We start from the raw sequence: 14,411 nt of genomic DNA, 5'->3' as shown, positions 1-14,411 counted from the left end.
CCAATCTCATGAATTTATCTAATGTGACAGATACCCAATGGTATCTTGAGCTTGTGATAATCCGGATTCATCATTGCCTAAAGGTTGGGCAGTGTAGTTCTCTTGTTTACACGTAATTGCATGTCTTATCCTCAGTGACAGCCCTGCTCTATTAATGCAGCTGTGGCTGCAGCTGTCAGTGAGCTGTCCTGTTGCCGTGGAGCCGGTCGCAAGCATTAGTGATGAATGCTCAAAGTTACCGGAAAATTGGCTGGTATCAGCCCAAAAAGGTTGGCAAGATCAAGAGGCGGCTGGAAGCGATTAAAAACCCCTGGATCGCAACACCTGAGTTCAACCTGAGCCACAATGAGAGCGCGAGGCTGGCTACGGATGCTCTGTTGGATATGGGCACGGATGCTTATGACAAAATGTTGACCCAGGAGGGGGAGGTGGGCTTCTTGTCCCCTTCCGAAATACAATACATTGTCAGTAACCCCAAGGAACCCCTCCAACTTGAGGAACCAGCTTTAGCAGGAGCACAAAGCAAAGCTGGGGCGTCGGACGACTCTTCAGACCTGACTGGCACTTACCTGCCACTGATTTCAGACAGCAACGGGCCAATGTTGGATCAAGGGTGGCCAATGGCGGACAAAAAATATTACCTGAATGGCCCTTCGACCATCAAAGTTTACTTTCAGACTGAAAGGTCACAAAGCATCAAAAGCATTTTACGTTTTTACATCAGTAAAGCTATCGAGGTAATTCCTTTGCTACCGGCGCAGTTCAGCAATGTTTGTTTTGTTTGTGTAATGGCCCAGAATTTGTCAGTGATGTTAAAAGTGAATGAAACTGTCGCGCCGCTGCTGTTGTGTAAAAAAAAAATCCAGCAACTTGTGATGAGGAAGAGTTATTCTGTGAGTTGCGAATAGTTACAAATGGTTGGTGATTTGCATTTGCTTCACATTTACTCTGGTCTATAGGAGGTCATCACTGCAACTTTCTCGTGATTGTCATGGAGTTGGGACATTTGTGCATTAATTCCTCGCTAAACCCACCACAGAAAGTTAAGGCTGACACTTAACAGCACAAGGGCCATCTCAATGTGAAGATTTATATTCCTGCAATGCCACTCAACCTCTCTGGCACAGAAAGGGAAGAGTTAAAATTCTGGAATCTCATTCCTAAAGCCAGTAAATTGTTCCAAGAAGTTTTTAAAAATAATCTTACTTCTGTGGGTGGCATGGTGGCACAGTGGTTAGCACTGCTGCCTCACAGCGTCAGGGACATGGGTTCGATTCCCGGCTTGGGTCACTGTCTGTGTGCAGTTTGCACATTCTCCCCGTGTCTGCGTGGGTTTCCTTTGGGTGCTCCGGTTTCCTCCCACAGTCCAAAGATGTGCTGGTTAGGTGGATTGGCCATACTAAATTGACCATTAGTGTCAGGGGGACTAGCTAGGGTAAATGCATGACATTATGGGGATAGGGCCTGGGTGGGATTGTGATCGGTGCAGACTTGGTGGGCTGAATGGCCTCCTTCTGCACTATAGGGATTCTATGATTCTTTTTGTCTTTCTGCTCTCTCGCTCTCTCTCTTTCTCTCCCTCTCTTGTTCTCTCTCTCACTCTCACTCTCACTCTCTTTCTTTCTCTCTCTCTCTCTCAATCCAATCTCTCTTTCCTGTGGTTAATTTCTCTTTCTGATTTGACTCAAACTCACCTAATTTCCTTCTCCATTCTCTCTCTGCTTCTTTCTCAATCTCATTGTGTAAGGAGACTGTTGGTTCTCTCGCTCACTGGGGCTCTGGGTGCCCAGTTGCCCCTCACTGTACTGCTACCAGCTCACACACCCAGCACATTACAAGATATAAATTTTAGAGCTAAAGGGAGCAGGAACCGTTGACCCAGATGCCCAACACCAGCACAATTGTCAAGTGAGGATACTCAGTGTGATTTACTCACATTCAAAGTTACCAAAATAGTGTTAACCCAGAATGGTCAAATTCAAATCGATGTATTCCAAAATCTGGTCACTCCATGCCCCTCCACCAGAAACTGTTCTCTAACTGAAGTGTTAAATGGAGATTAATACAAACCTGTCACCTACCAGAAGGTTCAGGTTATTCCATGATTTACAGCAATTAAACTCGTAAATTAGAATTTCACTCTGAATATTTTGATTTGATTTATTATTGTCACATGTATTGGGATACAGTGAAAAGTATTGTTTCTTGTGCGCTATACAAACAAAGCATACTGTTCATAAAGAAGGAAACGAGAGAGTGCAGAATGTAGTGTTACAGTCATAGCTAGGGGGCAGAGAAAGATCAACTTAATGCAAGATAAGTCCATTCAAAGGTCTGGCAGCAGCAGGGAAGAAGCTGTTCTTGAGTCGGTTGGTACGTGACCTCAGACTTTTGTATCTTTTTCCTGACGGAAGAAGGTGGAAGAGAGAATGTCCCGGGTGCGTGGGGTCCTTAATTATGCTGGCTGCTTTTCCGAGGCAGCGGCAAGTGTAAACAGAGTCAAGGGATGGGAGGCTGGTTTGAGTGATGGACTGGGCTTCGTTCACGACCAATAGATCGTACCTCTGAAGTACACAGTATGTCTACATCTAAGAGGTCTTGTGGGTCAGTAGGGTTAGTGTCCCTGCCTCTGAGCCAGAAGCTCTAGGTTCGAGTCCCATCCCAGGACTTGATGGCCAAGGAAGGTTCATAACGCGGCCAAACAGGTTGAGTATTGATCTGAAAATCCTTCCAAACACACCAATGGCTGGCGGTAAGAGCGGGAGCGACTCCTGGTCAGCCACGCTTGATGTGGAGTGGTGCCTCTCAAGCTATAAGCTCCTGGCGACAGACTAACAACTTGTTCCGGGAATTACTAGCGACGGAAACAAACGCAAGTCTCCCTTAGTGCACCACTAGATGTGGGAGGAGAATTGAAATGGAATATTTACATCTATCTCTTGATCTAGTTGTGTTACTTAGTTATGTGGACATAGAGAATAGGAATAGGCCATTCGGCCCTTCGAGCCTGCTCCACTGTCCATTATGATCATGGCTGATCATCAACTCAATAATTTTCCCTCCATAACCTTTGGTGCTTTTAGCCCCAAGAGCTAAACCTAACACCTTGAAAACATGCAACTGTTTTCTATGGTAGCGAATTCCACAGGCTCACCGCTCTCTGGGTGAAGAAATTTCTCTTCATCTCAGTTCTAAATGGTTTATCCCATATCCTTAGACTGTGACGCCTGGTTCTGGACTCTTCCATCTAGTCCTGTTAGAATTTTATAGCTTTCTATGAGATTACCCCCCCTCATTCTCCTGAACTTCAGCGAATATAATCCTAACCAACTCAATCGTTCTCATACATCAGTCTCGCTATCCCAGGAATCAGTCTAGTAAACCTTCTCTGCAATCCCTCTATAGCAAGAACATCTTTCCTCAGATAAGGAGACCAAAACTGCACACAATATTCCAGGTGTGGCCTCACCAAGGCCCTGTATAATTGCAGCAAGACATCCCTGCTCCTGTACTCGAATCCTCCCGCTATGAAGGCCAACATACCATTTGCCTTCTTTACCGCTGTACCTGCATGCTTACCTTCAATCACTGGTGTACAAGGACACCCAGGTCTCATTCCCTTCTCCCAATTTATAGCCATTCAGATAATAATCTGCCTTCCTGTTTTTGCTACCAAAGTGGATACCTCACATTTATCCAAATTAAACTGCATCTGCCATGCATTTGCCCAATCACTCAACTTGTCCGAATCACACAGAAACATCTCTGCATTCTCTTCACAGCTCACCCTCCCACCAGCTTTGTGTAGCGAAGCTGGGGCTTAGAGAAGAGAAGGTGTTAAGATTTGATATGTATTTATTTAGCAAATGCTATGTCCCAAAGCCAAGCAGTTTCTTCTGGTTCTGCTGTGTTGAGTGCGGATTGGCCTCCACTGAGTCTGTGGATTGGACACTCTTCTATGATGTGGTACAGAGTTTGTTCTCTCCCACAGGCACGTAGCAGGTTGGCACTAATGCCCCATCTATGGATGTTGGCCAAGCATTGGCTGTGGCCACTCCTGAACCTGTTGAGGATGGGCTACTGTTTCCTTGGAAAGTTGAAACCAGATAGCTGTTGGGTTGGGTTTGAGACCAGGTCCTTGTTACTCGCGTCCAATGATTCCCATTCATTTGTCCAGGTGGAATTTGAGTTGAAGTGAGTTGAAGATTTGCTAGAGGGGTTCAAAATCAGGAGTGGTCTAAGACAGAGTAGATCAGGAGGAACTTTCCGCTGATACAGGGATTGAGAACCAGAGGACGCTGATTTACGGTGATTGACAAAAGAAGCAACAATGACACGAGGATCGCAGTGTTTTTGCAGTGAAGTGGTTTGGATGTGGAATGCATGGCCAGAGAGCGTGTTGGAGGCAGATTCCACTGTGGCTTTCAAAATTAATTGGAACCACTCCTGAAGACAAAATATTTGTAGGACTGCGGGGAAGGGTCAGGGAGCATGAGTGGCTCAGTTACTCACACACCGAGAGTTAGCACAACCTACAACCGTACTATAGCTAATGATGTTTGGGAGTAAGTTATTGTTAGACAGAGGTTATGAGTGTTAATGTTAACAGACAGTCCAGTCCTTATCATGATTTCCTCATCTCTCTCTCTGGTTCCTTTGCAGTGACTTTATCTCTGTGTCTACAGGTTACTGACCTTTCTGCCGCCAGGAACACGTTCTCTCTCACTCTAGTCCACCAAAACCCGTCATTGTTCTGAACGCCACTATTAAATCTCCCCAAATCCTTCTTTGCTTTAAGGAGAACAATCCCAGGGCAGCACGGTGGCACAGTGGTTAGTACTGTTGCCTCACAGCACCAGGGGCCTAGGTTCAATTCCCGGTTTGGGTCAATATCTGTGTGGAGTCTGCATGTTCTCCCCATGTCTGCGTGGGTTTCCTCTGGGTGCTCCGGTTTCCTCCCACAGCCCAAAGATGGTGCGGGTTAGATTGGCCATGATAAATTGCCCCTTAGTGTCCAAAGACGTGCAAGTTAGGTTGGCCATGCTAAATTGGCCATGCAAAATGGCCATGTCCTTAGTGTCAGGGGATTAGTAGGGTAAATACATGGAGTTACAGGGATAGGGCCTGGGTGGGATTGTTGTCAGTGCAGACTCGATGGGCCAAATGGCCTCCTTCTGCACTGTAGGGATTGTATGACTCTCTGGCCTCTCTACATAAGTGTGTAAGTGGAAGTTCTGAATTTGATTCTAACCTTCTCTCTCTCCCCCAGCTGATAGCGATTGTGATGGATATATTCACTGACATTGACATCTTCTGTGATGTCCTTGATGCTGCCAGCAAACGCAATGTCCCAGTCTACCTGCTACTGGATCAACAATCTTCACAATACTTCATCGAAATGTGTGAGAAACTCCAGATAACGAGCAGCCACTTGATAGTAAGTGTTTGGTCTGCTTTATATTCAAAAATAAAACAATCCAGTTTGTATGTGGCACAATGCATGTCCAGATGTCTACACTCAACCGCACAAACCCCAGGCCTAGCACAGAAAGCAAGTGTGCTCATGTGATGCTGGATTTTGTAGCTTTGCAACACCTGCTGGGAATTGGTCCTTTGGAATATAACTGAGGCTTCCCAGCCCACCTTGAGAGACGCAACCTGGTCAAGGCATGGGAGAATGGCCAGGTTTTATGAAGCTGGATCTGGTTAAGAAAAGGTTAAAGAAAGTATCAGACTCGATGGGCCGAATGGCCTCCTTCTGCACAGTAGGGATTGTATGATTCTCTGGCCTCTCCACATAAGTGTGTAATTTGATTCTAACCTTCTCTCTGTCCCCCAGCTGATAGCGAGTCGCAAAGATTCAGGGGAAATTTAATATAGATATTAAACATTATTAAGGCTTTTGATAGGGTAAAGATAGTGAGAAACTGTCTCAGAGAGGTTGCAGGACATTCTGAAGTGGGGGGGTGGAGGGGGGGGGGGGGTGAATAGTCAGTTGTGGTGGTACCATTGGTACAAACAACATAGATTAAAAAAGAGATGAGGTCCTAAAAGCAGAATATAGGGAGCTAGAAAACAAGTTGAAAAGTAGGACCTCAAAAGTAATCATCTCAGGATTACTACCAGCACCTCGTGTTAGTCAGAGTAGAACATAAGAACATAAGAACTAAGAAGCAGGAGTCGGCCATCTGGCCCCTTGAGCCTGCTCTGCCATTCAATAAAATCATGGCTGATTTTTTTCGTGGACTCAGCTCCACTTACCCACCCGCTCACCATAACCCTTAATTCCTTTACTGTCTCAAGTAAGGAGACCAAAACTGTACACTACTCCAGGTGTGGCCTCACCAGCACCTTATACAGCTGCAACATAATCTCGCTGTTTTTAAACTCCATCCCTCTAGCAATGAAGGACAAAATTCCATTTGCCTTCTTAATTACCTGCTGCACCTGCAAACCAACTTCTTGAGATTCCTGCACAAGGACACCCAGGTCCCTCTGCACAGCAGCATGCTGCAATTTTTCACCATTTAAATAATAGTCCATTTTGCTGTTATTCCTACAAAAATGGATGACCTCACATTTACCAACATTGTACTCCATCTGCCAGACCCTCGCCCACTCACTTAGACTATCTATATCACTTTGCAGACTTTCAGCGTCCTCTGCACACTTTGCTCTGCCACTCATCTTAGTGTCATCTGCAAATTTTGACACACTACACTTGGTCTCCAACTCCAAATCATCTATGTAAATCGTAAACAATTGCGGTCCCAACACTGATCCCTGAGGCACACCACTAGTCACTGATCGCCAACCAGAAAAACACCCATTTACCCCACTCTTTGCTTTCTGGTAGTTAACCAATCCTCTATCCATGCTAATACATTACCCGTAACACTGTGCACCTTTATCTTATGTAGCAGTTTTTGGTGCGGCACCTTGTCAAATGCCTTCTGGAAATCCAGATACACCACATCCACAGGTTCCCCATTGTCCACTCGCATGTAATGTTTTCAAAGAATTCCACCAAATTAGTCAAATATGACCTGCCCTTCATGAACCCATGTTGCGTCTTACCAATGGGACAGTTTATATCCAGATGTCTCGCTATTTCTTCCTTGATGATAGATTCAAGCATTTTCCCTGCTACAGAAGTGAAGCTAACCGGCCTATAGTTACCCACCTTTTGTCTACCTCCTTTTTTAAACAGTGGCGTCACATTTGCTGTTTTCCAATCTGCAGGAACCACCCCAGAGTCCAGCGAATTTTGGTAAATTACCCCAAGTGCATTTGCTATTTCCCCGCCATCTCTTTTAGTACCCTGGGATGCATTCCACCAGGGCCAGGAGACTTGTCTACCTTTAGCCCCATTAGCTTACCCATCACTACCTTTTCCGTGATAATGATAGTTTCTAGGTCCTCACCTGCCGTAGCCTTCCTGTCATCAATTTTTGGGATGTTATTTGTGTCTTCCACTGTGAAGACCGACACAAAATACCTGTTCAACGTCTCAGTCATTTTCTCATTTCCAGTTATTACATCTCCCTTCTCATCCTCTAAAGGACCAATGTTTACTTTCGCCACTCTTTTTCGTTTTATATATTTGTAGAAACGTTTGCTATCTGTTTTTATATTCTGAGCTAGCTTACTCTCGTAATCCATCTTACTTTTCTTTATAACTTTTTTCATGGCTTTCTGCTGACCTTGAAAGATTTCCCAATCCTCTAGTTTCCCATTAATCTTTGCCACTTTGTTTGCATTTTCTTTCAATTTGATACCCTCCTTTATTTCCTCAGGTATCCATGGCTGATTATCTCTTTTTCTACAGTCCTTCCTTATCACTGGTATATACTTTTGCTGAACACTGTGAAAGATCGCTTTGAAAGTCCTCCACTGTTCCTCAATTGTCCCACCATAAAGTTTTTTGCTCCCAGTCTACCTTAGCCAACTCCTCCCTCATCCCTTTGTAGTCTCCTTTGTTTAAGCAGGATACATAGGATGAATACATGGCTGAAAAGATGGTGTGAGGGGGGAAGGTTTCAGATTCAGTCGCAATAATAGGAAGGCAGGTTATTATTTGAATGGGTGTAAATTGAGCGAGGGGGATACTCAGCGAGACCTTGGTGTCCTCGTGCATCAGTCGCTGAAAGTAAGCGCGCAGGTACAACAGGCAGTAAAGAAGGCAAATGGTATGTTGGTCTTCATAGTGAGAGGATTTGAGTACAGGGATAGGGGTGTTTTTCTGCAATTGTATAAGGTGTTGGTGAGGCCACACCTGGGGGATTGGTGTTGGTGTGACCCAAGCCAGAAACTCCAAGGTGTTTTATGAAGTCAGTCTGAACTATAAGTTTTGCACTTTGATTTTGGCACAAGGTGTTTCACTCCAGGTATGATTCAAGTGTCCCACTAGAAAACTTTTATCAAACAAAGTTAATTTAAGTACACAGTTAAACTATAATAAGAAAATTAGCGTAACTTCTACCAATTACAAGAGAACAATCATAATATTGTATAAACCTTAACAGCTTAATGATACTGTTCCAAATCAAACAACCCCACAGACATACACCCTGGTCTCGGCGTAGCACAGAAAGCAAGTGCGCTGATGTGATGCTGGATTTTGTAGCTTTGCAACACCTGAATTGGTCCTTTGGATTACAACTGAGACACGGAGACACTGCTTGTCCCTAGCTTCTAGCTGCACCTCACAGACAGCAGAATTTTCACTCCAGAGAGAGACAGAGAACACTGCTTTCAGGCTGCAGTCCAAACAGCTTCTAACTAAAATGAAGCTTAAACCTGAAATTTACTGTGAAAGGAATTGTCCATGCAGGTATCACTGAATTGCCAATCATTCACACATCAAACCGCAGGCTGCAATCCCAAAAGACCATAAGATTCCAGGACACTGCATTAGTCTAAATTAAAAATAAACAATGCTTCAATTATCCTGCTTCAGTAACAATAAAAGATACTGGTTACAGACAGCACGGCAGCAAAACAAAAATGACAGACCCGCTTGAAAAAACCCTGCAGAGAAGAGATCAGAAGAAGAGATCACAGAATCTGACAGTGCAGAAAGAGGCCATTCAGCCCGACAACAATCCCACCCAAGCCCTATTTCCATAACCCCACACATTTACCCTACCAGTCTCCCCTCCCGACACTAGAAGGCAGTTTAGCATGGCCAATCCACCGAAGCTGCACATCTTTGGGGTGTGGGAGGAAACCCACGCTGACACGGGGAGAACGTGCAAACTCCACACAGACAGTGACCCAAGCCGCGAATCGAACCCAGGTTCCTGTGCTGTGAGGCAGCAGTGCTGAGAAATATGATTAAAATACCTTTGGTAAAGGCACAGTAGCGTGACGGTCTCCTTATCTGAGGAAGGATGTCCTTGCTATAGATGGAGTGTAGCGAAGGTTTACCAGGCTGATTCCTCGGATGGCAGGTCCGCACATGAGGAGAGACAAAGTCGGTTAGGATTATATTCACTGGAGTTTAGAAGAGTGAGAGGGGATCTCATAGAAACTCATAAAATTCCAACAGGGTTAGACAGGGTAGATTCAGAAAGAATGTTCCTGATGGTGGGGGAGTCGAGAACTCGGGATCATAGTTTGAGGATAAGGGGTAAACCTTTTAGAACTGAGGTGAGGAGAAATTTCTTCACCCAGAGGGTGGTGAATCTGTGGAATTCACTCCCACAGAAAGTAGTTGAGGCCAAAATGTTGTGTGATTTCAAGAAGAAATTAGATATAGCTCTTGGGGCTAAAGGGATCAAGGGATATGGGGGAAAGGGGGGGGATCAGGATATTGAATTTGATGATCAACCATGATCAATATGAATGGTGGAACAGGCTTGAAGGGTCGAATGGCCTCCTCCCGCTTCTAGTTTCTATGTAAATTATTCCCATTGATTGGCGGGTCAGTAACCTCAATACTTTGCACTGGCAGTAATAAATAATCTTCCCCGTTGTGGGAATGCAGACTAATTACAAAAATTTGCATTTATATAGCAGCTTTAACATGATAAACCATCCCAAGGTGCTTCACCCAGGAGAAATATCAGACAATATCTGAAGTAGAGCCGCATAAGGAGAGATCAGAACAGGTGAGCGAAAGCACGCTCAAAGGGATAGGTTTTAAGGAAGAAAGAAGGAGTGACACAGACGGATTTCCAGAATTAAGGCCTCAGAAAGCTGAAGGAACTGTTGGTGCAGTGATTACAGTTGGGGGATATTTTTTAATTCGGTCATAGGCTGGCAGCATTCTGGGCTAAGCCTGCATTAATTACCCATCTCGATTTGCCCCCGAGACGGTGGTGGTGAGCCAGTGTAGGTACATCCACAGTGCAGTTAGGGAGGGAGTTCCACGATTTTGACCCAGTGACAGTGAAGGATGCTCAATGGGGCAGAACTAGAGGAGTGCAGAATTTGGCGGCACAGTGCCAAATTCACAGCGCCAGGAACCCAGGTTCGATTCCCGGCTTGGATCACTGTCTGTATGGAGTCTGCACGTTCTCCCCGTGTCTGCGTGGGTTTCCTCCGGGTGCTCCGGTTTCCTCACACACTCCAAATTTGTGCAGGTTAGGTGGATTGGCCATGGTAAAAATTGCTCCTTAGTGTTGGGGGATTGGCAGGGTAAATGCACAGGGTTACAGGGGTAGGACCTGGGCGCGATGGGCCAAATAGCCTCCTTCTGCGCTGTAGAGATTCTATGATGTCTCGGAGGGTTGTGGGATCGGAGGAGGTATAGGCTGCTTATATTAAAAACCGACAAGTAATGGATGGGTGTCATGAGGTAACCACAATTGCCACATTCACACACTGTCTCAGTACAGAGCAGACATTGTGCCACTTCTTGTGTCATTCGAATATAAACTTTGATATTGCGTTCCCTCAATAATTTCCTCCCTCCTCACTTATACCTCTGCAGAACATAGAAATCCGCCACGTGTCTGGTGACCTCTACTGTTCAAAGTCAGGAAAGAAATTTGTGGGCCAGGTTCATGAGAAGTTTATCATCATCGACTGCCTGTATGTGTTAGCGGGATCTTACAGGTGAGTGCAAAGTAATTCGGCCAAAGCACATCATCGTGTTTCTGTACAGTACAATTAGCAAAAGGTGCTTGGGGCTAGTGATGCCAACCTCCCCAGGGATGCCCAGGAATGAACCCAAATCCATTGCAAACCCACCCTGCTGGAATTCAAATATTTTGCTCAGTATAGTCAGGATATAAATATACTATCGCACCTCATTGTCTCTACAATATTTATATAACGTGTCCAATACAATATCAAAACCCATAAAGAAATATTAGGAACGGTGACCAAACGTTTTGTCAAAGAGGCAGGTTTACTCCCCCTAAAGGAGGAGCGAGGCGGAGTGATAGAGAGGTGGAGAGGGAGAGAGATGGAGAAACGGAAAGATAAAGGGATGGAGAGGTAGAGAGATGGAGAGGTGGAGAGATGGAGTTGTGGAGTGGTAGAGGGATGGAGAAGCGGAGAGATAGAGGGATGGAGAGGTGGAGAGGTAGAGAGTTGGAGAGGTAGAGAGATGGAGAGGTGGAGAGCTGGAAAGGCGGAGAGGTAGAGAGTTGGAGAGGTAGAGAGTTGGAGAGATAGAGAGTTGGAGAGATAGAGAGTTGGAGAGGTAGAGAGTTGGAGAGGTAGAGAGTTGGAGAGATGGAGAGATGGAGAGGTAGAGAGTTGGAGAGATGGAGTGGTAGAGAGTTGGAGAGGTAGAGAGTTGGAGAGGTAGAGAGATGGAGAGGTAGAGAGATGGAGAGGTAGAGAGTTGGAGAGTTGGAGAGGTAGAGAGTTGGAGAGGTAGAGAGTTGGAGAGGTAGAGAGTTGGAGAGGTAGAGAGTTGGAGAGTTGGAGAGTTGGAGAGGTGGAGAGGTGGAGAGGTGGAGAGGTGGAGAGTTGGAGAGGTGGAGAGTTGGAGAGGTGGAGAGGTGGAGAGTTGGCGAGGTAGAGAGTTGGAGAGATGGAGAGATGGAGAGGTGGAGAGGTGGAGAGTTGGCGAGGTGGAGGGGTGGAGAGGTGGAGAGTTGGCGAGGTAGAGAGATGGAGAGGTAGAGAGATGGGGAGGTGGAGAGGTGGAGAGGCGGAGAGTTGGAGAGATGGGAAGGTGGAGAAGTGGAGAGATGGAGAGTTGGAGAGGTAGAGAGATGGAGAGGTGGAGAGATAGAGGGATGGAGAGGTAGAGAGATGGAGAGGTGGAGAGATAGAGGGATGGAGAAGTAGAGAGATGGAGATGTGGAGAGATGGAAAGGCGAGGAGAGAGTCCTCTGGAGCTGATGGTAGAGTGATGAGCTGGGTTTGCCCAAGAGGCTCGAATTGGATGAACGCAGAGGTCCTGAAGGGTTTTGTGTGTTTCTCCTTTGGTGATAGTTGGTCAGGACTCTGGGAAGAATTCTCACGTTGTCCTTCAAAATTGTCTCCCTGACTCGGGTTAACGTTCAAAGTGGCACCTCCAAAACTGAAGTAATCCCTCAGCCCAGCACTGGATATTTCAGCATAGATGTTGCCCTCAGCTCCTGGAGTGGGACTTGAACCCTCAACCTTCTGCTGACAGAGTGACTGACAGAGTCACAGCTGACACCTGATGCTGCAAAAATTACTTTCGAGTTCTGAAGAAGTCATATCGGACTCGAAACGTTAACTCTCTCTCTCCACAGATGTTTTTTCTGGCACGTTCTGTTTTTATTTAAAGAAACATTTGATATTTTTGTGGCAAGAAATAGCAGCATTTTAATTTCAATTTGAGTCAAGATTTGATCTCGTTTTTCCCTTCTGTTTTTCCAGTTTTACTTGGTTATCGGGGCAGGTGCACAGGAATTTCATCACTCTCTTTTCCGGACACATTGTGGAAAGTTTTGATGAGGAGTTCCGTCGACTCTTTTCTCAGTCAAAGCCAGTCAGCAAATTCAGCTCAGCGCAAGCGACGTCTCGCTCCATCCCGAGAATCCTGTCGAAAAGCAGCCGTGAGCCAGCAATCAGGTGGCCAGAAAGTCGCAACACCCACTCGGAAACCTTCAGCAGCCTGTCCAGTTCCAGCGGGCCCACACTCAGCCCTCTTCACGTCGTCCAAGGCGAGGACCTTCGCAAGGAGAGGCACAACAACTGGGCGGTGCCTCAGCAGAGGCTGTTGTACACCCCACTCCTCCAGCAGAGGAACTACCCCTCCCTACGTACTGGCATTGGGAGGTTATGCCCCAGTCCGGTCGACCGCCACCCCAATGAGATACTGAAACCAGCTGTGAATTCCAAAGACATCAGCCTTCTCAGAGCCCAGAGGGAAGCTTCACCGAACACGTCGCGACCGTTACCATTCAGGCAACATTATTTGCTACCAGACACAAAACACTCAGCCAACCCAGATCAAACCCACATCGGAAAATATTCACTGGAATCCCCATACAGAATGAACAATCTGACCAACTCCAAGCTCTTCAATAATAGATATCAAAGGTGTCTGAAGCACTGAAAATGATCATTTGGATGCAATTGAAGAAATTTGGGTTTGGATGTAACACAAGGACAATAATGAGGTTGATTGAAATTTGCCATTCTTGCGTTTGCAAGACGTAAAACTTCAGTAACACGTCTTTCTTTTCAGTAATTGGAAAATATTCACAAGAGGCCGACAATCATTTTGTTGAATCCTGAAGCTCTGGACTAACATTATTTTTAAGGTCACAAATCATGCATGACTTCATTGTGGCATATCCAAATTTAATCAGAGAGTAAAACAGGCTCTCATCCCTGTGACTCCTTCTCTTTGTCCCTGTGTGCTTTCGGTTTCATCGTTCTCTCTGTATCTCTGAAGATAGAGTCATAGAGGTTCGGCCCAACTTGTCCATGCTGCCCTTTTTAAATGCCTAAGCTAATCCCAATTGCCCGCATTTGGCCCATATCCCTCTATACCCATCTTACACATGTAACTGTCTAAATGCTTTTTCAAAGACTAAATTTTACCCGCCTCTACTACTACCTCTGGCAGCTTGTTCCAGACACTCACCACCCTCAGTGTGAAAAAATTTCCCCTTTGGACACTTCTGTATCTCTCCCCTCTCACCTTAAACCTATGCCCTCTAGTTTTAGACCCCCCTACCTTTAGGAAAAGATATTGACTATCTAGCTGATCTGTGCTCCTCATTATTTTATAGACCTCTATAAGGTCACCCCTCAGCCTTCTACGCTCCAGAGAAAAAAGTCCCTGTCTATTCAGCCTCTCCTTATAACTCAAACCATCAAGTCCTGATAGCATCCTAGTAAATCTTTTCTGCACCCTTTCTAGTTTAATAATATCCTTTCTATAATAGGGTGACCAGAATTGCACACAGTATTCCAAGTGTGGCCTTACCAATGTCTTGTACAACTTCAACAAGACGTCCCAACTCCTG

The 14,411-nt window shown here is 45.6% G+C and overlaps 1 protein-coding gene across 1 annotated transcript; it reads left to right on the top strand.

Annotated features, from left to right (window-relative positions):
* Positions 1–221: 221 nt before the first annotated feature.
* fam83a (family with sequence similarity 83 member A) lies at positions 222–13,492 on the top strand. Its single transcript, XM_078215519.1, has 4 exons — positions 222–737; positions 5,270–5,437; positions 10,937–11,061; positions 12,811–13,492. The coding sequence occupies exons 1-4, from the start codon at positions 222–224 to the stop codon at positions 13,490–13,492; spliced, it is 1,491 nt and encodes a 496-aa protein (XP_078071645.1).
* The last annotated feature ends 919 nt before the right edge of the window (positions 13,493–14,411 follow it).

This window comes from Mustelus asterias, chromosome 7, assembly GCF_964213995.1.
Source record: "Mustelus asterias chromosome 7, sMusAst1.hap1.1, whole genome shotgun sequence".
Taxonomy (NCBI): domain Eukaryota; kingdom Metazoa; phylum Chordata; class Chondrichthyes; order Carcharhiniformes; family Triakidae; genus Mustelus; species Mustelus asterias.
This window is presented reverse-complemented; position numbering and strand designations above follow the sequence as displayed.